The sequence below is a fragment of the Saccoglossus kowalevskii genome, chromosome 13 (genome assembly GCF_978046115.1).
Source record: "Saccoglossus kowalevskii chromosome 13, keSacKowa6.1, whole genome shotgun sequence".
Lineage (NCBI taxonomy): Eukaryota > Metazoa > Hemichordata > Enteropneusta > Harrimaniidae > Saccoglossus > Saccoglossus kowalevskii.
In genome coordinates, this window is record NC_140653.1 from 31,129,805 (window position 1) to 31,157,305 (window position 27,501).

The 27,501-nt window shown below is 39.2% G+C and overlaps 2 protein-coding genes across 3 annotated transcripts; both read right to left on the reverse strand.

Annotated features, from left to right (window-relative positions):
- Positions 1-7,778: 7,778 nt before the first annotated feature.
- Positions 7,779-11,471, reverse strand: LOC100374884 (uncharacterized). Of its 2 annotated transcripts, XM_002737565.4 has the most exons (4): positions 11,367-11,471; positions 10,712-10,829; positions 8,786-8,928; positions 7,779-8,494 (listed from the first exon to the last, which is right to left on the reverse strand). In XM_002737565.4, exons 2-4 carry the CDS (start codon positions 10,770-10,772, stop codon positions 8,312-8,314), a joined length of 387 nt encoding a protein of 128 aa, XP_002737611.1. In that variant the 5' UTR covers positions 10,773-10,829; positions 11,367-11,471; the 3' UTR covers positions 7,779-8,311. The 2 variants fall into 2 exon arrangements, with proteins under 2 accessions (XP_002737611.1, XP_077867768.1); XM_078011642.1 differs by lacking the exon at positions 11,367-11,471 and having other exon boundaries at positions 10,712-11,018.
- A 1,927-nt stretch (positions 11,472-13,398) lies between these two features.
- Positions 13,399-27,501, reverse strand: LOC102804096 (uncharacterized). The gene is made up of 4 exons (XM_085507211.1): positions 27,362-27,501; positions 16,747-16,830; positions 15,187-15,347; positions 13,399-13,880 (listed from the first exon to the last, which is right to left on the reverse strand). The coding sequence occupies exons 2-4, from the start codon at positions 16,790-16,792 to the stop codon at positions 13,725-13,727; spliced, it is 363 nt and encodes a 120-aa protein (XP_085363337.1). The 5' UTR covers positions 16,793-16,830; positions 27,362-27,501; the 3' UTR covers positions 13,399-13,724.

The following is a 27,501-nucleotide window of genomic DNA, read 5'->3' on the forward strand; positions in this document are numbered from 1 at the left end:
TCTTTTCTTCACTAATTTTATAGAAACTTTTAATCCAACTAACATTCTGTGGTCTTTTTAGGCCATAAACGTGATCCATACAATCCATAAAATTTAATAAGAATATTGTTGATATACTTTGGCCAGTTCCAAACAAGTTTAGCCTTGTTCTGATATGATTTATGTAATTTAGAGAAAACTATTTTGGTCCAACTGGTATTATTCATCTTTTGTAGTCTGTCCAAAAACTGTATTCGGGATTTTCGTTAATATAGTTCATGTTTTGCCATCCTAAATCTCCTGATACTGCTGGGTCATGCTAAACTTGCCAAATCGATACTGGATACTTTTACTTTTGTTTTTATTCAATGTACTTTCTGGGAGCCATACACTAGATTCATAGTTAATTGATGGAATGATTATATTTTTCCATGGGACATCACCACATTCAAACCTAACGTAACTGTTCTGTTGATTTATGATTGGTTTACTGTATGATAGTATTTTCAAGTTCTTTGTTTGTTTTATAAGTTTCCATAAAATGTGAATGACCCTTCAATGATTTTGAGATAATGCAAATTTTGATGCAATATCTAACATATTTTGCAGTTCAACTATATTATTTGCTATGTCATCTGCCCAGAAAAGAACTAGATATTAATTATGTTCCAATAATTACCTCCAGTTTAGATTTGTATAGCATTTTGGCGAATACATTTATGTAAATTGAGAATAGAAAAGGACTTAGTACACACCCTTGTTTAACCCCTTCATTAGTTTTGAAATAATCTGTTTCAATATCATTAAAATATATCCTATAGCTTTCCTCTGATTCCTGCATTCCATAAACAAACTCGCAACCCATCTCTCCAGAGATCGTATTTGTTTTCCGCATGGAATCAATGCATTTAAGTGTGAAGACATTTTAACGATCTTAACCAGTATCAGCAACATCAGTAATTTACATCAGATAATATGTGTTTGGACCATTTTGAGTACGTTCTACTAGTACATAACTACAATAAATTAGACTGATACACCTAAATGAGGATTAGAACCAAATTCACTATGCTCTAAAATAATTGATCCAAACGTTATTACAATATGGAAGCGAGAGTTGGGTTATGTTGAATGTAAAACTATTGGAAATTACCATGTTAAATGTTGTACTTTTGCTTTATTTAGCAAAGATACCGTTGGTCTATGCACCAGTAAGTGATTAACATGGTCGCAACGCTTTAGTAAACTGTTCTGTTGTTGGCAGGAGGAGCAGATTGGTTGTGTGATCTGTGAGTGTGCCCCGAGTGTGGCCCGAGTGTGGCCCGACTGAAAACGTATGCCTAGGTAAACATAACACAGAACCACTTCAATTAGGTTCCTATCGTAATAATACTGTTCGAAATTTCTTAGCACCCCTTCCTTTTCTGAAATCTGTAATATATTACTAAATTTACTCTAAAATTATAATAATACCTGAACCAATACATATTTACTAGGTAAACTAAAAAAAGTATCACCGGCAAAAAAGAAGAAAAAATAACATAATCGTTGCTTAATATTCAAGCACTGTTCAAATTATTATTGAAACCAGTAATTTGGTTCTCGAGTAAGAAGTTGTTAAATTATTATCTTGAAAGGAAGATCCACTACAAAGCGTCATGATCAATATTGGGTATATTAAATACAAGATAAAACTTAGTTGAACCATTCAGTTAAATTGTGGTGTGCTTTTCCGAAAGAAATTCCACACTGGCAAAGTTTTTTACTAAATTGAGTAGTATTTTCTAGCCTAATGAAAATGTCGAAATTGTCCCTGCAATACTGACTTTTTGATCGTAAAATTTATGTCAAACCAGTCAGCTCTCCCAGGCCACACAACCAGTCTGCTCTCCCAGGCCATACAACCAGTCTGCTCTCCCAGGCCATACAGCCAGTCTGCTCTTCCAGGCCATACAACCAGTCTGCTCTCCCAGGCCACACAACCAGTCTGCTCTCCAAGGCCACACAACCAGTCTGCTCTCCCAGGTCAAACAACCAGTCTGCTCTCCCAGGCCACACAACCAGTCTGCTATCCAAGGCCGCACAACCAGTCTGCTCTTCCAGGCCACACAACCTGTCTGCTCTCCCAGGACACACAACCAGTCTGCTCTCCCAGGCCATACAATCAGTCTGCTCTCCAAGGCCGCACAACCAGTCTGCTCTCCCAGGCCACACAACCAGTCTGCTCTCCCAGGCCACACAACCAGTCTGCTCTCCAAGGCCACACAACCAGTCTGCTCTCCAAGGCCATACAACCAGTTTGCTCTCCAAGGCCACACAACCAGTCTGCTCTCCCAGGCCACACAACCAGTCTGCTCTCCAAGGCCGCACAACCAGTCTGCTCTCCCAGGCCACACAACCAGTCTGCTCTCCCAGGCCACACAACCAGTCTGCTCTCCAAGGCCACACAACCAGTCTGCTCTCCCAGGTCAAACAACCAGTCTGCTCTCCCAGGCCACACAACCAGTCTGCTACCCAAGGCCGCACAACCAGTCTGCTCTTCCAGGCCACACAACCTGTCTGCTCTCCCAGGACACACAACCAGTCTGCTCTCCCAGGCCATACAATCAGTCTGCTCTCCAAGGCCGCACAACCAGTCTGCTCTCCCAGGCCACACAACCAGTCTGCTCTCCCAGGCCACACAACCAGTCTGCTCTCCCAGGCCACACAACCAGTCTGCTCTCCAAGGCCACACAACCAGTCTGCTCTCCAAGGCCATACAACCAGTTTGCTCTCCAAGGCCGCACAACCAGTCTGCTCTCCAAGGCCACACAACCAGTCTGCTCTCCAAGGCCATACAACCAGTTTGCTCTCCAAGGCCGCACAACCAGTCTGCTCTCCCAGGCCACACAACCAGTCTGCTATCCAAGGCCGCACAACCAGTCTGCTCTCCCAGGCCACACAACCAGTCTGCTCTCCCAGGACACACAACCAGTCTGCTCTCCCAGGCCACACAGCCAGTCTGCTCTCCCAGGCCACACAACCAGTCTGCTCTCCCAGGCCACACAACCAGTCTGCTATCCAAGGCCGCACAACCAGTCTGCTCTCCCAGGCCACACAACCAGTCTGCTCTCCCAGGACACACAACCAGTCTGCTCTCCCAGGCCATACAGCCAGTCTGCTCTTCCAGGCCATACAACCAGTCTGCTCTCCCATGCCATACAACCAGTCTGCTCTCCCATGACACACAACCAGTCTGCTCTCCCAGGTCATACAGCCAGTCTGCTCTTCCAGGCCATACAACCAGTCTGCTCTCCCAGGCCGCACAACCAGTCTGCTCTCCCAGGCCGCACAACCAGTCTGCTCTCCCAGGCCACACAACCAGTCTGCTCTCCAAGGCCGCACAACCAGTCTGCTCTCCCAGGCCACACAACCAGTCTGCTCTCCCAGGCCACACAACCAATCTGCTCTCCAAGGCCACACAACCAGTCTGCTCTCCCAGGTCAAACAACCAGTCTGCTCTCCCAGGCCACACAACCAGTCTGCTATCCAAGGCCGCACAACCAGTCTGCTCTTCCAGGCCACACAACCTGTCTGCTCTCCCAGGACACACAACCCGTCTGCTCTCCCAGGCCATACAACCAGTCTGCTCTCCCAGGCCATACAGCCAGTCTGCTCTTCCAGGCCATACAACCAGTCTGCTCTCCCAGGCCATACAACCAGTCTGCTCTCCCAGGTCACACAACCAGTCTGCTCTCCCAGGACACACAACCAGTCTGCTCTCCCAGGCCATACAACCAGTCTGCTCTCCCAGGCCATACAGCCAGTCTGCTCTTCCAGGCCATACAACCAGTCTGCTCTCCCAGGCCGCACAACCAGTCTGCTCTCCCAGGCCGCACAACCAGTCTGCTCTCCCAGGACACACAACCAGTCTGCTCTCCCAGGCCATACAGCCAGTTGCTCTTCCAGGCCATACAACCAGTCTGCTCTCCCAGGCCATACAACCAGTCTGCTCTCCCAGGCCACACGACCAGTCTGCTCTCCCAGGTCAAACAACCAGTCTGCTCTCCCAGGCCACACAACCAGTCTGCTCTCCCAGGCCATACAACCAGTCTGCTCTCCCAGGCCATACAACCAGTCTGCTCTCCCAGGCCATACAATCAGTCTGCTCTCCAAGGCCGCACAACCAGTCTGCTCTCCAAGGCCGCACAACCAGTCTGCTCTCCCAGGCCACACAACCAGTCTGCTCTCCAAGGCCACACAACCAGTCTGCTCTTCCAGGCCATACAACCAGTCTGCTCTCCCAGGCCGCACAACCAGTCTGCTCTCCCAGGCCACACAACCAGTCTGCTCTCCCAGGACACACAACCAGTCTGCTCTCCCAGGACACACAACCAGTCTGCTCTCCCAGGCCATACAGCCAGTCTGCTCTTCCAGGCCATACAACCAGTCTGCTCTCCCAGGCCGCACAACCAGTCTGCTCTCCCAGGCCACACAACCAGTCTGCTCTCCCAGGACACACAACCAGTCTGCTCTCCCAGGCCATACAACCAGTCTGCTCTCCCAGGCCATACAGCCAGTCTGCTCTTCCAGGCCACACAACCAGTCTGCTCTCCCAGGCCATACAACCAGTCTGCTCTCCCAGGCCGTACAACCAGTCTGCTCTCCCAGGCCATACAACCAGTCTGCTCTCCCAGGCCGCACAACCATTCTGCTCTCCCAGGCCACACAACCAGTCTGCTCTCCCAGGACACACAACCAGTCTGCTCTCCCAGGCCATACAACCAGTCTGCTCTCCCAGGCCATACAGCCAGTCTGCTCTTCCAGGCCATACAACCAGTCTGCTCTCCCAGGCCATACAACCAGTCTGCTCTCCCAGGCCACACAACCAGTCTGCTCTTCCAGGCCGTACAACCAGTCTGCTCTCCCAGACCACACAACCAGTCTGCTCTCCCAGGCCACACAACCAGTCTGCTCTCCAAGGCCATACAACCAGTCTGCTCTCCCGGGCCATACAACCAGTCTGCTCTCCCAGGCCATACAACCAGTCTGCTTTCCAGGCCACACAACCAGTCTAATATCCGGGGCCACACAACCAGTCTGCTCTCCCAGGCCATACAACCTGTCTGCTCTCCTAGGCCGCACAACTAGTCTGCCCTCCCAGGCCACAAACCAGTAGCACTCCCAGGCGACACACACTAGTCTGCTCTCCAAGGCCGCACAGCCAGTCTGCTCTTCAACCAGTCCAAACTTTACACCATTTTTTCATTATGTTAGCATTTTTATTTTATCTCTACGCCATTTAATCATTATGTTAGTGTTTTTATTTCATTCTAATTGGCTGTCGTTGAGGTTTTCTGTACCGTAACAGAGAAGCAAGATCTATCAGATGTCGAGTGGGCGTGGGCGACGCCCCCAAACTCTATTATTTCAGGGCAAAAATTTATTATTTGACGGCAAAACACCATTGCTTCACGGCAAACTTTAATTAGTTGATGCAAAGCTACTTCGCATCATAACTCGCATCACTTGTCGCAGCAAAACGCTCCGCGTCAGGGCAAAACTCTCCATCTCCCACGGCGGAAGTTGCCATGATATCCCATAATTCCCACTTCTTGAAGCCATTTTTCAATCAAACGCAAGACTTGTCAATGTCGACACGGTTTAGTAACTGTGATCACCACCGCTGTCTGCTGCAAATTCGTATACATAGCAATTATGTATAGTAGATAATATTTGGTAATCGTAGTCCTAAGTAACTATTAAAAATAGCTAGACTTTTATTGTCTGGTTCCTGTTTTGGGGTTTGTTGCTTGTTGGAGTCGTAATTCCGAGAATACTATTTTTTAATAGAATGATGCATTAACACGAATTCATTTTTGAATGACGCAACTCATTTTGCAATTTACTTTTCCCCAAAAAGACGTCATATTCAACAAAAGTGTACATTTGGGTTTACATTTACAATTTATTATATTGTTCGAGGGGAAAATATGATTACAATATTAAACAACAAAATATCTTCATCTTTTGAGGTAGTCCTTGGGTATACGTCCACCCTCTTACTTTCCCCGGTTTCATATGTCGAGGCCTATGACCGGGGAAGTACGGTAAAACAATAATTATGTATGGTGATCTATATATATACATTGATTTTTTACCATTAACAATGGTTGGCTGGCGACGATTTTTGGCCTCATATTTGCTAAATATCTGATACTTAAACTGTGTCCAGAGATGAACTGGACGATTTCAAACCTTGTATCATGAATATGCATATTTGCCCGCATATTTGATTACACGCACAAGTCAAAATTCGAACAAAAATGGTCAACTGACGGTCATTTCGTTGTGAATCATTTCTATGTTGATTCCTCACCAATATATTGCACATCAGTACTTTACTAATAAGTAATAGCATATGTTGTGTTAATTTCTGATTTGATCACATTTTCCGAATTGACTGCTAGTTTGCATAAACTCTTAAAATTGCAGTCTGTAAAATACAATTATTAACGGGAAATTGTGGGATACTGGATGGTGAGAGTGAGTGTGGTGATGAGTAGACAGACATGCCACCAATGTTCAATCAAATGCATATTAATTTACAAAATTTGCAAAACTACTAGTAGTACAAGAAAAGTCGTAACTGCTGGAGGATGCTCATCTAGTATTTTCAGTGTACCAAGTCAGTGTTTCACGTCTTCGGAAAATTTTCCAAATAAATAGATATGTCTTATGTAATGAGTCGTAAACAGTTAAATAAATAATTAATATCTCGATCCGAGTCATGCCAAGTTTATTAAATATGTCAAACCTCGATTCGATTTATTGCCAGTTAATTACATGAATCACCTCTACCCAAGTCATGACAAGTTTATTAAATATGTCAGTCCGACCTTCATCCGAGTCACGGCCAGCTGAGTGAATAATTAAGTCCTCGATCCAAGTCATCATGTCCATTGATTAAATCGATCAGACCTCGATCCAAGAAGTGAGCAGTTGATTAAGTAGGTTAGAACCAAATAAGAGCCATTACCATTTCATCTATTAATGCACAAAGCATTCTGTGAGGTTTGGAATGTTTTTCATATTTGCAGTTCATAACATGATAGAGCACATTGAGATTGACGTGTTGCGTTGTGACAAGCTTTTGTCGCGTTGTGGTTGCTTTAAACGCAATTTCAACGACAAGTTTCATAATTCGATTCAGTTGCACCTTACAAACATACAAATTAATTCTTTTATCCCCAATGATGCACCTGTGCACAGTGAATGGCTTTTTGGGAGATGTTCAGTCACTACAGACTAAATTTGTGTTACATTCGACATCAATGAGGCCGCTGTGAAAAGATGTTAATTATTTTGTGCAAATGTTCAACTCTGTTCAAAGCTTTGTTTGGTGTTACATGGGCGTTTTAAGTAGGTTCACAAAAAGTGTTAAAGCGGGGATTCGTCACCTGCGCGTGCGTCAGGTGGCCATAGCGTGTCATTGTTTACAAACAAGCGTCTACCCATGAGCCTTTGCGTTTTAACGTGTGCTGCTATCGTCGCTTGGAACTCAATTCCCGCGCGTGCGCAGGTGACGACCCTCCCGCATTAACTACACTTCGGAAAACTTGCTGTTTGTTTTTACCTAATTACTCATTGGATATTACAGACAGACAAATACAATATTGTTTTCAATTAGGTGAGTTTTCTGAATATGTGAGTTATAATTTGCTGTCATTAAATAGCGGTAGTTTGCCACCAAAGAGAGGCCATGGTTTTAAAATGTGTATGCAAATTTGGATTTCAGTCACAAAACTGTTACCACGATGTTGAATACCAGCAAGTTTATTGCTGCAATAACTATAATGAAATGAATATACATACTGTAAAATTGAAAACAAGAAAGTTAGTCACCGAGGTAGGTTATGGTGTTTACAAAGAGATATGACCTTGAGAGTAAAATGATCCCACAGTTTCGGCATATATTGATCATGATTAATGGACTTATTAACGTTCCTCCAGCGGGCGCACTTTGTCCCAATGAGCCCTTCATTTAGGTTTTCGGGACATCAGAATAAACTGTTTAATATTTAAAAAAAAAAATCTTTAGCATATTATCCTAGCGATGCGTGTTTTTATGCACGTGTATTGATCGTACTTACTAATCGCATGCACATATTGCGTAACGTGCATGATAAGCCCCACTTTCTAGCGATATAGTGCTTCTCTGCTGTAAATAGACCGAAATTAACGTCGTACAAAGTAAAGTATAACAGTTTCTCAACATAGTGTTTTTGTTTTTGACGTCACCGTGATCCTCTCTTCAAGTACGCCCGCTGAAATGTCATTTTGACATTTAAAGTTAAATATTTTCTAAATTGACTAAATCTTTCGTTGTGTATTGATTTGAGTTACACAGGTCCGTAGTGTTGCAGCAGCTTCTGCATGTCCCCGTAAACTTGTCACACGTAGATTCCTCTTCACAATCATCGGAACATCCGCGTCGAAATAAAATAGGCCGGCCGAAAATTTTGGTATATTCCGTCTGAAAATCATAAATAAAACAAAATCTAATAAAGTCAAATATGCATGACACACTGAATTGTATGTGGTGGTGGGGTAAGTTGGTTGGTGTGCGTGGTTGGAGGGTGATTTGGACTTTTTCTGCAACATTTGAATACAAAACAATTACTTGAATTATTTCTCTTTGTTCTTAAAGTTTATTTTTAACAAACTTTAATGCATTCTTTAACGTGCCAACTGTAATACATAATTATCTTATCTTCAAATGTCGGTTGTGGCGCTATAATCAGATGCACATACGAAGAATACTTACGTAACACAATCCATCGCAATTGGTTTCCTCAATACTATCACTGGACGCATTAGGCATAAGAATGCACTCCGAATCGATATCATAACTCGTCATTACATATTCACATTCAAAGCATTCTAGCGCAGAGACGTTCATGTAGATATCTTGAAGCAATGAATATGTAAAGTATTAGATAAACAGTGAAATGTTAATTTTAATAAATATGGTTATATCACGCATGCACATACACACCAGCCATTCAATGCGCATGTTCCGATGTATTACTACTCACCAGCATGTACTTACTTTATACTACCGATGTACTTTTCTAACAGTACGTAACATTAATTCAAGGTGCATGTACAGATTTAATAGTACGTACCAGTAATTCAATGTGTATGCACTGATGTAATAGTACGTACCAGTAATTCAAGGTGCATGCACCGATTTAATAGTACGTACCAGTAATTCAATGTATATGCACAGATTTAATAGTACGTACCGGTAATTCAATGTGTATGCACTGATGTAATTGTACGTACCAGTAATTCAAGGTGCATGCACCGATTTAATAGTACGTACCAGTAATTCAATGTGTATGCACTGATGTAATAATACATACCAGTAATTCAAGGTGTATGCACTTAATTAATAGTACGTACCAGTAATTCAAGGTGCATACACTGAATTAATAGTACGTGCCATTAATTCAATGTGTATGCACTGATGTAATAGTACGTACCAGTAATTCAAGGTGCATGCACCGATTTAATAGTACGTACCAGTAATTCAATGTATATGCACTGATGTATTAGTACGTACCAGTAATTCAAGGTGTATGCACTTAATTAATAGTATGTACCAGTAATTCAAGGTGCATACACTGAATTAATAGTACGTGCCAGTAATTCAATGTGTATGCACTGATTTTGTAGTACGTACCATTAATCCAAGGTGCATGCACTGATTTTATAGTACGTACCAGTAATTCAAGGTGCATGCACTGATTTAATAGTACATACCAGTAATTCGTGGTGCATACACTGAATTAATAGTACGTATCAGTAATCCAAGGTGCATACACTGAATTAATAGTACGTACCAGAAATTCAAGGTGCATGCACTGATTTAATAGTATGTACCAGTAGTTCAAGGTGCATACACTGATTTAATAGCACAATGTCAGTGACAGTGTATACATTTGTCACCATGCAAAAACATCAGATATGAGAAGATGCTGTCACTATAGCTACCAAATGCAATGCTATTAAATAACGTTCTAAAACTTACAAAATAGCCGCCATTACTGTATTTATTTATTTAATAGTCACAACTATTTTAATTTCTAATTGCAATGAAATAATTGTCAACTTACAGAACTTTTTGATGTACGGGCTATATGTATGACATTTGTATGACATATGTATGACATTTGAAGGCTATATGTATGACATTTGAAGGATTAAAAAAATGATGTTTCTGAACAAGTCATTTATGGATAATAATAATAATGATAATAATAACAATTTCATCCAAAGTGCTATGCTACAATTATCTACATGGGATGATAAACTACAATCAAATGCATTTAATCAACACTGACTTATTTAACTTGTGAATGATAATACACGTTGTAGCAATTCTTCCCGAGTGATGGCAGACGGTCGACGGTAATGGTTACGTATAATGAAAACGTATAAAGAAACTCCAATAGAAGTTCGTATTTTGTTTATCTCAACATCAAAATCACAGTCTCCTCGATACTCGCTGACATTGGGAGAAAAAAGCAAAATTGGCAGATGTAAAGTTACTCACTGCCAGGTTTTTAACGTCACGGTATGCTGCGGCCGGGCAATAAAACAATAATGTACTCTTTCGCTCTGATATCACATTTACTGTACGACAGAGGCGGCGTGTATACGTCCGATTAATGATAACAATACTTACCCGCTTCGTAGAAAACAACAACGAAGCCGATGGCGATGAGTATCCATTGCTCTTTGTGCATGTTGACTTAATCCAAACAACTTGATCGTCATAAATACGAAGCTGTTACAGGTTACAACTAATTTAAACAAATACAAACCATTCCGGGTATGGAATGGTTGATTTATAAGATGTAGTGATGTACCAGGCAGGGTAACAACAACGTGGGTGTGACTTGCATTTCAATGACTCGTGAATATAAAAGTTTAGTTTTCACAAAATATTGTTCAGTCTCTCTATAATATGGGAGGAGTACTTCGACAAGATTTTAGGGAGGGATAAATTAAATAAATGTAAGCCGAGAAACGGCCATTTGAAATAGGAATAAGAAATGGTTATAATCATCTTATTTAATCGAGGCGCCACACGCGCGTATATGCACAAAGCCAGTCATGGGTCTGAACACTCAAACGTGCAGAGGACCAGGGACTGTGTGCACTGATACCGAGGATCAGCCCAGGGACTGTGTGAACACTCAAACGCACCGAGATCGGAAACTGCGCGTCGCTTTGTGGAATTCAGCAGCGGAATAACCCAACTACATTATGATGTTTATAATGATGGTTCATTTTTTGTCTCTGCGAAGTGAGTTTAAAGAAAAACACAAAATACATACCAATATAGACCAGCTAAAATCATGAATAATCCTGCAGCCAGTGTATGTCTCGTGTGTCATGCCAGTAAACTCAGGCACCAAATACACAGGGTGCGTACTAAATATGATACTGAATATATTTCAAAGTCGACACACGTAGCATTATATTCAGTTGGGTCGATGTATTTATTATAGAAACTGCTCATAAATACTGGTATATATATTATTCATGCTGCGATGACACGCTTCACAGATCACATGCCCGTATGCTAGGTATTGTTGGGCGGTTTTACAAATAAATAAAGAATGGTTATTTTTAAAAATTTCCCTGGATATCAATGTTTTAGATCTTTCCAGAGTAAGAAGTTTTACATACGTCAGTGTCCAACCCTATTTTGTCATACCCGAGGCCGGTATCCGAGGCGAATTGAGAAAAATAAAGGCGCGTTGTAAAATGATGTCATCAAGCTACGGTTACAAACGATTGGTGTTTTACATACATACATACATAGCATTACCTAGATTTTAACATATCTATGCGCCTTGGTGAATGCGCCTTGTCACATCAAACGCACTTCCTGTTACGCCACGGCGCACTGTCAAAATTATCATGCACGAACAGTGGTACCAGTAGTTGGTAATCGTGGTCATTGGGCGGTGGTCGTCCTGTACAACATTTGCTAATGACTACGATTACCAACTACCACTAAACAAATAATGCATTTTCACGTGTTGTATATGTTTCTGTGAGTCCCACATCGACAAGACGCGGCGCGACGGCTGTGGCGCATTACCCTTTTCACCACCAGTTTCCTCTTTTCATCACAAATTCATAAAATAGTCCTCTTTATGTCTGCTCTTTATTTCAGACGACTAGGACAAAAATAGCCAAATTAAAAAAACAAAACTGAAAATAAACTCAAATTTTGCCTGTTTGCACCAAAATTAGGGTTCATTTCCAGAAATATTGGAGAATATAAGAAAAAGTGCAGAAAGTCTTGTGGTGAAAAGGTTAAACCATATGAAGGGCCATTACCCGGAACTTCTAGTTATATTAAATATTACCAAGGACTACAATTACCATCTATCATTTTCTGGATACTATATGGATCGTATCAGCTGTTACATATTTTCATGGTAAATTTTAATAGAATTTTAATAATATGATTTGTTTTAAAGTTTATAGTGCAACTGTGTATCAGTATCGATTTATTTAATCTGATTTGAATGACTGGATCCTGAGAAATCAATGGCACAAGATATACGTGACAGAAGATTGTAAATGACATGGTTGTCGCATGTTTTCATCGCCTTCTATTCAATCCAGCTCTCGTTGTTTTATACACATCCCAGACTGTAGAGTTTAGCGCCCCCATGTGGTGAAATACAGTCAATACAATGTCACAGTTTAAATGGCTCCTAGCGTTTTAATAATAATAAACATAATATATACATATAATATATGCAGCGATTTTCGAAACAACAATTTACAGTTTAATCAGTCACCAAATAATATAAACATTATAAAATACAGACAGAAAGTGTTGAGTTCCTGGTAGCTACGTTACGGGAAGGTGGGGTGTGGGTTATAACCAATCGTTTGTGAGACCGTTCCTCTCAGCTCATAACAAGTTGAATACTCAGAGATATCTTTCTTTGTATGTAGGCACACAGGGGCTTGTCGACTGAGCGCGAAAGATAACGAGGATGCCTACAAAACAAAACCAACATGTTCGGTACGAAACTGAAGTTCGTATCGTTAATATCTTTCTCAAACTGCATCACCGGAAGTGGGCGACCAACGTCCATTTCACCCACAGTCAGCTGGCGCACACGTGGGGTATTTGAAACTGAAATTGTCATCTGACTGTAAGGCCGTCGCTGATTGGCTGCTGAGCTGGAATGACAATTTTTGGTTTCAAATACCCCAGGAAAGTGTTCTGTGTTCTTCGTGTAATTAGGTGTTCGTATGCAAGGGATTTTTCAACACAAAAACGCCGAATTCGGCCGAATTCTGTTATAGGTTGGCTTAATATAACCCCAACGGATCGTATTTTTGTGAAAGGTTGGTATTTTTGTCCAGATTTGTAGGAATCTGAAAAACGCGTTTCACAACTTGTCTTTTATTTAGTTTTATGCTGCATTCAAGATGGCGGTCCCCATATAGTAAATATCGTATTTATTTTATTATCACGTGTGCGCCAGCTGACTGTGATTTCACCCACTTCGTGCGCATGGTAGCAAAACAACTAGAGAACCTTAAATGACTGACACGAGGTAAGTTGCACAAGAGACAGTAGAGTTTGAAAAGTCTAGTAAGTTATTACGCCCTCTGTTGAGCCGTCTACCGTAAAGTTGAAAACTATCCAGCGCCTTCAACTATTCCATGATGTAGTCATTGCAGTTATTTTCAGTGCAACAACGCCGACACATTCCCGTACCAGCCCAATTGTCGCACCCTTCTGATGGCTTGCATTTTTCACTACATCCACGATCGATATGGACAATTTTGCCAAACGTAGTGACGAACTTGACCTGTTGGAGGACACAAAAATACATTACAATTAGCGTGTAGTTATTTGAATGTCTTTATTATTGTACAATAGGTTACACGTAACGAGTAGTTTGTTCACTGGCATATCATTATTCTATAAACTTGCGTATCAGAATCAAAGAGTAATCTGTGTACATACATAACATAATCAGATAATACTGTAATCTACGTACATACGTAACATAATCAGGTAGTAATCTACGTACATACGTAACATAATCAGATAACAATCTACGTACATACGTAACATAATCAGATAATAATCTACGTACATACGTAACATAATCAGATAGTAATCTACGTACGTACGTATCATAATCAGATGATAATCTACGTACATACGTAACATAATCAGATAATAATCTACGTACATACGTAACATAATCAGATGATAATCTACGTACATACGTAACATAATCAGATAATAATCTACGTACATACGTAACATAATCAGATAGTAATCTACGTACATACGTAACATAATCAGATAGTAATCTACGTACATACGTAACATAACCAAATAGTAATCTACGTACATACATAACATAATCAGATAGTAATCTACGTACGTACGTAACATAATCAAGTAGTAATCTACGTACGTACGTAACAGAATCAAGTAGTAATCTGCGTACGTACGTACGTATCGTAATCAAATAGTAATCTACGTACGTGCGTTACACGTAAAAAGAGTATTATGTGCATATATATAATATAAACGAAGGCTTTGTTTGTCGTCCTAGGAAGAATTATGTGTTCACGCGTTTTTTTAATTAAGATTTTTCAACTAATATCACAATAACAAGATAAATACATAAGCATAAATAATGCTTTCGAATAAAGCCTTCGAAGGTTAATTTAAAGCAAGAAAACATCTGTCCGTCCTACAGTATGTTTTCAGTACCCACAATTACAAAACAAATGTGCGCGATGACTAGAAGCATTTTGCCTAACAGTATCAAATAGTATTATTAATACTGCATTGTTACTTTAAAGTATCAAAGAGTACACTGCGTTGTTACGTAAAAGTATCAAAGAGTACACTTCATTGTTACGTAAAAGTATCAAAGAGTACACTGCATTGTTACTTAAAAGTATCAAAGAGTACACTGCATTGTCACGTAAAAGTATCAAAGAATACACTGTGTACTTATTGAACAGATTTAAAGATTAATCTACATACCGACGAAATTTTATTCAAGTTTAATATGTATGCTTACGCAACAGTGCCAACAAGAAATTACGTCCACTTACGTAACAGTATCTAAGAATAATCTACACACTTACGTAACACGACCCAGAACAGCCAACTCGACCAATGTCTTGCGACTCAGCTAAAGGGTCGTCTCGGCATTCGCCCGATGTTGCCACCGACTTGCTACACAGGATACATTGGAAAGAAGGAATCTCCATTTTCACCTTGTCTGGCTGCTCAGAACTGAGCACGCCTATAAGTGAATAATAAATGACGAAATGAAATTCAATAATAATAATGAAAAATGTATATATAGTTTTTCTGTAATGTAGAATTGTCGCAGTTCGTTTCGTTGCTAAATAGTCGAGGTGATAAAGGTCACATTAGGAACTTTCTGGGAGTATCGTAGTTCTATAACAGCGGTAATTGCCATTAATACTAGTATACTACAATTGGTTCCAAGGTAAAACTTTCAATAACAAGAACGTGCCTCGTCGAGTATTGCGAAAGATCGGTATAATTCATTGGCTCGTCGCAGAGATGATTTGTGGGTATCAGGACTGAACAAAATTCCTTTTGCTAGAACTGTTCCGGAATTGACTGCTGGGATTATAGCAGTTATAGGAACACAGCGGTGTTGTATTCAGACAATTTCCTTGGCTAATATCATCGAGATGTGAACGAAATTAGAATTCGCCAAATAATGTAGAAATTTGAGATCGGTGAACATGGGAGCCTTGTCGAAATCTCTATGTTGCCATTTCCATGGGTCGCGATCAAGAATGAAAAGTAGTGATGATTTTTAAAGTTTCTTTAACAGTGAGTAGTGCACATTGGACATAAAGTTAGGACTTTATTGGTTGATATTATATTTGTCTGCAATACTTGTTTGGAATCCATCTTAGATAACTGTGCCCTGTACCAGTGTGATATCGCATATCACTACAGTTTGACGTGGCTTCGATAAATTCTGTTCGTGTATCATTGTTATTGAGTATTGTGTTTCGTTGATTTTATTTGTTTTAGGTTTATTAATGTGTGTACACTGAACATGTTATTATCAGTGAAAATATAATATAGTTATCATTGAGTTTATGTAATTTTGGTGTGTTTTGTTACTCGTGTGTTTTATTTTTAGTGTGAAATACAGTGCATTTACACTTTGTATTATAAACAGAACACTTTTTGTTGATCACCATGAAAAATGGGAAAATCAGTCAGTTTGCAGTAAATCCTGAAATATTGGAAAACTGAACGTAGCCTGGACCGAGGGTCGTGGTAACTGATGAATTTAAAAATGCTCCTTAATTCAACTTCATGGTTCTGTTGAATGAGATTTGAGCTATACAAACTCCAACGATCTTACAGTGCTTATAGAGGTCAGTGACACGTTTTCTGCTGATCATACAATTTGCAAATGCAAATTTGTTCTGGTGGAGAACACGTTTGGACTACGATTGAGTGGCTGGTTTGGGAGAAAATCGTCTGAAGCGTTTATTTAGGGTGTTGGTGTTTGAAGGTCTATAAGAGTTACTCAGTGTGCAGTGTTATGGTGCCCGAAATTGGGAACCCAAGGGAAGTGTTCAAAAACGTGACGAACTCATGACTAGAACAACAGGTTACATAATAAGACAAGTATATACCATACTTACCGTTTATTAATCCCAACGTCAGTAAAATTATCTGAATTGCTGCCATAATTAAAGAAACTTGTGTTGTGTACTTTGCTTCCGACACTGAAAATTCATATGAAAAAATTACATTAAAGTATAAACTTAATTCGCACAACTTGGACATACTTCTAGTTTGTAAGTAATGTTATGTAATTAACGTTGGATAATTTGCCAGAATTATATCTGATTCGATAATAAATGTTTTGGAGCAATTAGGCTTTCCTAGGGGTGCCAGTCCAGAGTCATGAGGCTGAGGATCCTCAGACTAGTAATCAGTGAATAATTAATATGATCACTGAAACAATTCCATCATTCCATTAATGAAACGTCATTTTTATTCAGTTTACAGTATAACAGCTGCGAATCCACTCATTTTAAATTGTATTGACCGTATAAGTGTATCCACAGTCCCTCTATCCAGTCCGAACACAGCGGGTAATTCACACCTTAGACAATAGCCGTTTCCAGACCGGGGATAGGGACTGTGGTGTATCTAACACGTTCGGATTGTTAAAGCTTCATTGAAAATGTCTATCACCGATGAAAACCAACCACCCATAATGGCGTTTATAACAGTTCCCGCTTATCATCACTGTGAATGTTGCCTACAATCATCATGATATCTGTTCTAGTTAGGATTGACATATTCCATAATGATGTAATTTTGATAATAGAATAGTCTGGTTTATAGTATCAAATTGCTTTAGGCAAATCTAAAAAGATGCCAATTGTATGTTCTATGGTTCTGAGGTTCTGAAAAGTTGGTTCTGAGTTCTGAGGTTCTGAGTTCTGAAAAGTATACACTCTCTTATTGTAAGTCCACATAAACTGAAAGCCCGTCCCTTTTCAGGCATAATTGGTCTTATTTAACAGTGAACGATTCACTGGTGTCAAATTTATATCCAAGGTCCAGGGTCTTCCATCTTCTAGTTGTGTTGTGGTGATGTATCTTTTCCTAAGACGCTGTGTTATGTCGATGTCATTAGCGTTTGTTTTCGGATCTATGTTCTGTAGCACCTTTAATACAATTCTGTCTGTATCTTCATGTCCATCTTCAGATTCGGGAATTCCAGTTATTTCAAGATTTGTTCTTCTGTGACGTTGGTTAAGATCACTTACTTCCTGCTAAAGGTTTGAGATGAGACCACGTAACTCTGCATTTTCTTTCTTAAGGAGCTTATTGGATATTTGAATTTGGTGGAATTGTGTTTTCATATCTTCAAACTGAGTGTTCATGAACTGTATAGATTTCAGTACGCCCTCTTGTGATAGTTTAATGTCACTAATATCTAAACTGATTATCGATAATTTCTCTATGATACATTGCAGATTTGTTGGGTCTTTCTGTTCTGTCAGATCAGTTTTGCTTGATGATTTTTCAGGATATCGAATTGCTTCGCATTTTTTGCATAAAAACAAATCTCCTTGGGTAAATCTGACTCCTTTCGTTTTTGAACAGTCATTGCATTTGTTTGGCATTGTTATGGTAATCTGTTTTCACATCAAGAGCAGTAATCACTTGGCAATAATTGGGATTATGTAACAGTTGAAGTTACCAATTGTTCTTAAACAATATTTCTTGCATAACTTATCATAACTGTCATACCTTTCCAAATCAACAGGAAATAACACTCAACATTTCACTAAAGATTGTCATATTGGCTATCTGGTGTGATTTGCATGGGAACTGTATCTTCACAGAGTAGTCAGTTCTTGTACAAGTTGAAAGACTTAGGAATTTAGTGTAAAAAATCAAGGTAATGCTGAGCCTTGTGTGTGTTCTGCTTCACGTAGAATCTCGTGCTTTCAGATGCAATACTTGATCAGAGTTCAACTCTTTTGGTCCGTGGGTGCAAGTCAACAGGGTAAGCTCTTAGACGACAATCTACAAAGTTATTGCCACCTTCTCATCATCCTTATTCAACAAGTTGTCTATGCCTATTCAGATTGAGACTTCTCCACTTTTAATTAGATCAGCGTGTGATTCATGAGACATCACAACCCTTCCCCCACAAATATCTCATCTATCCCGCACTCTCGAAGACGAACAAAGTTTGGTAGGATGGAATCTCTTGTGCTACCATTTGTTGTATCATTCTTTCAAGCCACATATAAGCAGTAGGTCGTCTCTGGACTTGGTCCCTGCATGCATACTTTGCGGTATTCCTGTAATAACCTCATATTATAGCGCAAATAAATGTGTCTACTTACAGTGGCGAGGCACATTAATTATTTCTCAATTGGCCCAAGCCAACCCCGGCATATGTGACATTGCTCTTCATGGCTTATTTTCAGATCTCAGTGCCTCGGGCAGGGCTCCTGATTATATACGGCCTCAAAAGTGCTTGAAATGCAACATGTTGAAAAACTGCCAGTGATTCAGTGTGACTGAGTGGAAAGACTCCACACCAGAGTCTCAGTCTACCCACTTGCTCGAAGCCTCGTTACTCCAGTGCTGCGAAGAACACAAAATGTTGTGTTAACACTGGTAGCGCCGAATTGGCTAAGCAGAGCATGGTTCCCCCTGTTACTTTGTTTCCTAGTGGACTACCCCTTGGAAAGACCTAGCTGTCAGACCTAGCGATACTGATGCAACTAGTTGGTAGTTTGCCAGCAAATCCACAAGTGTACCAGTTGCATGTGCTCCAGTATATAAGCCAAGCAATGCGCTTCTCGGTCTCAACCACTGAATGCACAGCAGATAAATTCCGCAAATCGACTACTAGTAATCGATTGTACCACTGGGGAAGATACCGAGATTGGTGTCTTCTCAAGGCGCCATCATCTGCTCTATCCCACTATCTTATTCATGGAAGATTCGTTATATCACTTCCTAGAGACCTAGCAGAGGCAGCGGAACGAAATTTTGCATAATTAGGTTTTTATGGGAATATATATATATATATATATATATATATATATATATATATATATATATATATATATATATATATATATATATATATATATATATATATATATATATATATATATGGGAATAAATATAGTAGGATCAAAGACCCAGCATGATGTTGTATTTTCTGAAACACACTTCACAGTCAGTAGTTACCAGGCATCAATCACTGTGAGCTCATCTGACAGTGCTGAACTCCCTTAAAAAATCTATGAACCCTATTCAGAAGCACCTGTGTCTATGTGGTCTTGCAAGACGAAATATCTGCTAGCTTTAGCCTCAGGTAGGTGCTGCAGTGAAATCCATCAGTCATTGTTACATGTTTGAGCTTAGGTCAATGAATTCTACCAGGTTTTATTGAAGGAAGGAACCTTCTCAAAAAACATCCTTCACACCCTGGGAATCATTGTTGTAGCACAGCACCTCATTAACCAGGAAAGTACTGAATGATTTAGCAGGCAAATGCCTCGTAATTTTGCCTGTTCAGAGTCATTTAGGCGCCCATTTTCCATCTTGACCATACAGACCAAAGATTTGTTTAATGATTATTTCTGGCTGGTTTTGTCACCAAAGTCCGTCATTTTCGGATGTCTCAGTCCTTGTATGTCTTTCTGTTGGCTCAGCCCTTAAGTCTGCCACTATCAGTATTAATTAAGAACTGTTGTACGTGTTGTTAAATGATAGTTCTTTTAGTCATGAATTTTTTTGTTCAACCTGAAATGGACATTAATCACTGGCCAGGGAAGCCTCATGTCTTTGTGTCTAAGTTCCAAAAACATTTATTATCGGATTAGATGTAATTGTGGCAAATTATTCAACGCTTTTTCATAAAACTGAAAACCATATATCAATATGTATGTCCAGGTTGTATTACTAAGTATAATACATTTCATTCAAAAAATCACACAAATATAAATATATTTAATGCCAGAATGCAAACAAACTTAATTGGTATAAATAATATTCAAATAATATGTGTGTTTGATTGCAATAGGGACGTCATAATAAGAATTTATGCTTTATGTACAAACATTGCTAGTTTTGTGATTATTTGGTCAGATTTATTTGACATAATGGAATAAAATGTTTCTAATGTTGGATAAGTATATGACCATGAGGGTAATACTTTTTTCTAATGTAATACATAGGGCATTTTAAAACGAAGTGGAATTCATCCTCTATTTCAAAGGATTCACATATTTTACATATTCTCTGTTCTACCTCCAGTCCCACAAATCTACCCTGTTCTATTTCTAGCCTATGACTAGAGCTCCTGATACAAGCAAGAGCACTTTTTAATTTATCAATTTCTACACAATACAAATATACTTCTGGGTGAAATGAAGTTTTGATATTTCTATATGTCCACATCTTTTCTTTTGAGACAACATCCCCCACCACTTTTGCTCAAATACATCAGGTACTCTGGTCATAAATAGGTGTAAAAATGCATCAAAGTCTCCTGGTCCCTGCCATAGCCATACCTCCCCGAACCCATGCACAGATAATAGATATTTTACTTTTGTTGCCCAAGATTCCCTATCATTATTATCAAGTGAAATAGCCAAATCATATGCTTGTCTAGTGACTCCATTTTGAGACATTCTTAGTAATTTAAACCAGTATTTGAGACATTTCGTAATATGTATGCAAGAAAATTGGAAACCTGCCACATTCTCCCAAAACTACTTCATCGGGTGTTGATGATTTTACCCCCAAAAATGCTTTACAATATTTTAGCTGTACTCTTTCCATCACCTGGTATTCACTATGCCCCCATATTTCAGCCCCATAGCTTAAAACCGGCAAAACCATACTATCAAATATTTTAAAATAATCTTGGTAAGGCAAGCTCCCAGTTTTTCTTATCATACGAAAAATTGTGTACATGAACTTTCGCGCTTGTTGTGTAAGCGTTGTTTCTGCTTTTCCCCAAGTGTTTCTACTTGAAATAAATAAACCCAAATATTTATAGTACCCAACGGTATTTACCGGATTGCCATTTAGAAACCATTTTTCACTCCTTTTTAAGTATCCCCCACGTCTAAAAACTATAATTTGTGTTTTGATCATATTTACTGCCATTTTCCAAGTTAAGCAAAAAGAGTCTAATATTGCCAAAAGTCTCTGCAGCCCATTGGGGGAGTGACTAAATATCGCAACATCATCAACATACAAGAGTGAAAATAAATTAATCAACTCTTGTGTAATTTGTATTTGTATACCTTGAATTTTCCAGTATGCTATTTAGTTCATTTATAAAAAGTGAGAACAAAAAGGGGCTAAGCATACACCCTTGTCTTACGCCAGCACTACATGGGAAATAATTTGTAATACCATACTGGCACTTCATATATGATTTGACTTCTTTATACATAGATTTTAAAATATTCAACATTTTCCCACTAACGCCCTCAATGCAAAATCTATACATCAGTAAGTTGTGATTAACTGAATCAAACGCCTTGCTGAAGTCAATAAACACACAGTGGAACCGTCCTTTTGATTTACTTAAATATGTCTGTACCATAACATGAAGAGTGAAAATATTGTCAACAGTACAATAACCCTTTCTAAATCCTGCTTGGGACTCTGTGACACACCCAATAGAGTCTGCCCATTGTACCAACTGTCACCAATCTGGTCTGCTACCCGCATGTACGTATGACATGACAATTGCATTCAATTGTGTATGTCAGTACGTGTTAACTTTCCCATGCAATATTACTTTAATCTCCACATTCCAACACCTATATGTAATTTTCTAATATATTGTTTAAGCTTGGACCATTTTCACACTTTCATGCGCGCCATGTCAAATGTCATCACGACGGTCTAGCACTCCTTATTTGGCATGTTATTAAGTTCTGACCAACTACGTTGACTTATGCTAGGCGTCATAGTGACGTCACGATATCACGTGGTTTCACTTATAAATAGAGGGGGGGAACTGAGGTTCCACGGGCTGTGTGTCTCTAGGCGTGGCTGCAAAGCCAACGCATGGGAACCAAGTTCTTATCACTACATGAATTATCAGATTTGTGACACAGCCTTTTATTCAAAATGTACGTACACATTTTACTTAGGGAGTTTAGTAACGTGATTTCTCTGTAATTTGGGGGGTCATTTATATTACCTTTTTTATGTAAAGGAGCGATAAAATCTTTAGCCCATTCCTGTGGAAAAATACCTGCGTCAAATATTGTATTAAAAGCAAATTTCAAAATAGGGGGTCATCTAATATTTACTACCTTATACTAAAATATGTTTGGATAATTAGAGTACTAACAGATTTTCACTTATGGTCCGGTTAGACTTAAAATACACCACGAATATTCACTTTTGAGATATAATTTTTGGTATGTGTTGGTTCTTGGATATTTCATCTTCGTCGTCCTTTACTTCGTTTAGTAATTCGAACTTCCCAGTTTGCGTAAAAAGGGAGAGTTTCGCGATTTCGACATCGAAAATGCCTTTGCTTCATTATTTGCTGAGGGACGGCTGCTTAGGTATGTGCTCTGTAACTTGCAGCAAATGAACCTAAAAACGTTAGGTAATCAAACAAAAATGACGTTGTACTAAAGTCCAAAAAGTACGTTCAAGTTCTGCATTTTTTCGTAGCATAAAAACGATTTACTCCCTTGCTTATTGTGACACCTTCAAATCAACTGATTTCCATTCCCCTCAAGAGTCAAAATGGTATGTGCCTCCATTTTACGCCACGACTTGAAAAAGTCTTTTTTGCTTGACGTGTTCATTTGCCTTTAATTGCGTTTCAGTGGCTGTCACAGTCGTATTCTGAGTCTTGCCGATAACATTTTGGTTCAAATTCACGTAGATATCGCTGAGAAAACTCAAATTTTCAACTAAAGCTAATTTGCATAACAATGTTTTTGCCCTTGGTCGCCATATTGGACACCCATACAATTAGTTATTTACAGATATGACCTTGGTAGTACTTATTAAGCTTAAGTTAACACATTCAAAGTCATTATATGCAATGACAGGAAGTTGTAATTGATACCATCTGTTTCAATTGAGTAAGTGATCAGATGCTAGGCAGACTCCAGTGAACTAACATCCTGTAACAGCACTGTAACGTTTTTTGGGGAAAGTCCAGGATTATTGAAGGAACCCGTTTTTGACTGAGCTGCTTTCGTGTTTTGACGCCTGATTGACACCTGCAACACATATTCATTCTATTTTTTTTTCAAATTTCATATTTTGAATTTTGTTCCATTTTGAAGTTAGTCATTTGTGAACTAAACGGTTTGCTATTAAACATGGCAACGTTGTTTTTGGTGAATACATAACATGTTCTGTTCCAACATAGACCCTCTGCTATGGTTCCAATAAAGGATTTTGATATGCATAAAAATTCCTTACTGAAACATTTCCTGTACAATGCCACTAGCCCAAGATGGACTTCCTGTTCAACACGTTGTTGAATGTTTGCGTCACTGTACGTAAAAACACACTCTCGAACTTGACAATTTTAAAGTTCAGACCGTTAAGCAAATAGATGGAAATACCAGTTGCATAAATCATGAAGATTGATGATTCGATTGCTGACCGGGATAGCTGCATTTAGTGTTCTTTTCTATGCAATATAAAATCATATCGATGCTGTGGGCGGCGAAGGGTGACAAATTGTTTTGGTTCAACGGCTCTCAAGGCACGGGCAATTGACATTTCCTGACTTTTATTTTACTATTCTGACGTGTTCTGGGCTGTATATAACAGTCAGACACTGACAAGTAAGTAAGTACTAGTAAACAGTCCGGGACATGGTCTATACAAGCCGGTAGGCTGGTTGACAATCCGATCCGCTCAAAAAACAAGCAACATGTTTTTGGCTGTTTCCATGGTAGGACATGAACGTGAAGCTAACGTCAGTTTATAACTAAATGGGCCCTGTATACGAAGTTCGTAAAAGCCATTCAGTCTTTAGAAGTCGCTTAGTTTATTACTAGGACGTATTCTGCTGTTACATTTATTATTTCCAACCGTTTTGCGATAGTATTTCTAGCATGAAGGCAGCATTTACAGTTCATTCAAAGTTCAAAGTTGCGTTGGGATTACGTTGATACAGTGTAACAACGTCGGCGTCGGTGATCTCTTACCAGTGCGCAACATAGCCAAAATAAAAAGCATGATCATCTGAGCCAAAATAAAAAGCATGATCATCTGAACACTGCTATTACAAAATATTTGGGGCGAAAGTATTCAAAAATCAGTTTTTGGCTGTTGCAATGGCAGTGGTGGGCCAGGATTTGTTTTCAATTAGTGACGGTACGACCTACCTGTGAAGTATGAACAAAATCAGCCGAGCCAAAAAAATCACAGAGGAGTTTAAAGCCGTTGCTGGTGAAAAGTTACCCCAACTTTGGGGTCAAATTTCTCGGTAATGAAAAAAGATATCAAAAATTCAAATAGTAACTTTGTGCCCACACTCAAGCTGAGTGGAATGAGCTATGTCTGAGGTGTTTTATCCCAAATTTGTAGGAGGAGATACATTTGGCGCGAAGCTATCCAAAAAAACAGTTTTTTTGGCTGTTTCTATGGCAATGGAGGGCCAATTTTTTTTCAGATTTTTACTAATAACTAGGGTGAAGGTGTGACCTACCTGCCAAGTTTGAGCAAAATCGGCCAAGCCAAAAAAATCACAGAAGAAATAATACGTGAAAACACTGGAAATCACACACACAGACACACACACAAAACGACAAAAGTATAAGGACAATCCTAGCGGAGCGAATTGGCAATAATTAATATTTCATTGTTAGTGTATCTTTAATTTTATTTATTAAAATATGTACACATTATATCTAATTGGGGTTAAAATTGCCAAGCCAATTTATAAAATTATAAACAAATATTTTCGTAAATAACACTGACCGTGAAATACGCCCTTGAGAAGTGTTACTGACGGAATATTTTATATTGCAATTTCTTTCAATTTAATTAGTTGTATTGCAATGCATTAGTAATAATGTAAATATATATATATATACATTTCTTTATTTCATTGTTGAGACTGAGTTATATATTTGTTACGTACTATAATTTATCTATATTGGAAAACGGTTATGGGGATTATTAATTTTAATAAACAATATTCAACTATCCTTTGCAACACCAATAAGATCATAATGATAATGTTTCTTGGTTTTTGAAACTATGGGCATTATCAGAGCATGGGTCTTATTTTGGAACTCCTGCCAGAGCAACTGCACAAATCATAAGGGCAAATTAATAGCTTCTAAGGATGGTATTCCCAGAATAGCGCAAGTTGTTAAAGAAACATAAAACTTTAATTCTCAACAACGATGAATGGACCAGTTACTGCGACAAAGCCCTACTTCCCGCGAGACCCACCCAATACGAAACCCATTTACCGCGAAAGCCACTTACCGCGAAGCTACTAGTTAGAAGTACAAAATATAAATTGAATTTATCAACGACACACCGTCACCAGCACGTACCCCTTGTTCTTTTGTCCGACTATCGTGTCAACCCGGTTCAATTTGAAATAAGTTTATTGCGCGAGATGTGAGTATGATCGTTCTGTGTGTTTTAGTGCATTGTTTAGAGCTGACGTTGCAGGGGGTCAGTTGATATGCGCGTCTGACTATAATTGTAATTATTTGAAGAAATCATTTGAAACATGGAGGTAAAATACTCTGCTCTGAATACATCAAATATTGCCAGGGCTTTTTGTTTTTCGGGTAACCGCAGCTTCTGGCGTGACGATGTCACATACTGAATGATAACAGTGTCTAAATACCGTTAAATTGTTTTCCGTATTTTTTACTTGGCAAAATGGTTGCCGTGCTGAGTGTGAACTGCAGTAACAATAGCGATAATCCTCGGACGTGTGATGGCTAGTGGAAGTGTAACACTCGTGAATTAGTAACAGGCATTGAATAATAAAGTTGAAATAACTCGTCTGCGAAGAAAACGCGAATTAGACGCAATTTTCTTTCACGCGAAATTTCATTGCGTGAAAGTTCCCCGTCCTACAGTATGTTAATTCGATAATTTGTTGTTTGCTGCTAGATTAACAAGCAAACATTATAATCACTGAGTAAACGGCGGAAATGATCATGGAACCTATGTTGTAACTCCTTCTGTCTTCAGCTTTACCTCCGTGGTCATAACTAGCGACAGTATCATGTTAATGCCCATCATTTACATATCTACGCATACGTATTTTATGTGTAAAGCATTATATTGGGTTAATAGTTATGTGCATTGCACCATAATATGGATAATATAACACTATATGCTGTAATTGTGATTTAAACAATTTGAAAACAATTCTTGGTTACTTGTTTTCCTATTTCGGTGTCTATGCATCATTTGAGATTTCATAAGACGTACAAGAGACCACAGTACGGAGATCTCAAAGATTCCTGGGTACTAACCATCGTGTAGTGCTAACTGTGAGTACGTACATGCCTGAAATGTCACGATGACGTCATGTATTATGATGTAATCAACATTTGCAGTTACCAACTGACTCTATTGTCACACAATCACATCACTGCCGTGTTACCACATACACCGTCCCTCAACACCGTCCCTCAACAACGTGTTGAGGGACGGTGTTGAGGGACGGTGCCACATACAAGCAACTACTGAGAGTGGTTGAAATCTCAGATTTATGCAGAACCCTACCTGTTATTGGTTCCGTGCTTTTCAGGAATGTCGTGTCTTGTAGCAGAGATTAAATATTTTGTAGCTGAAACTGTTGAGCACTTATCCACTAGGCTGGTGTGAACAAAATGGCGTCACAGGAAACGACGTTTTGATAAACT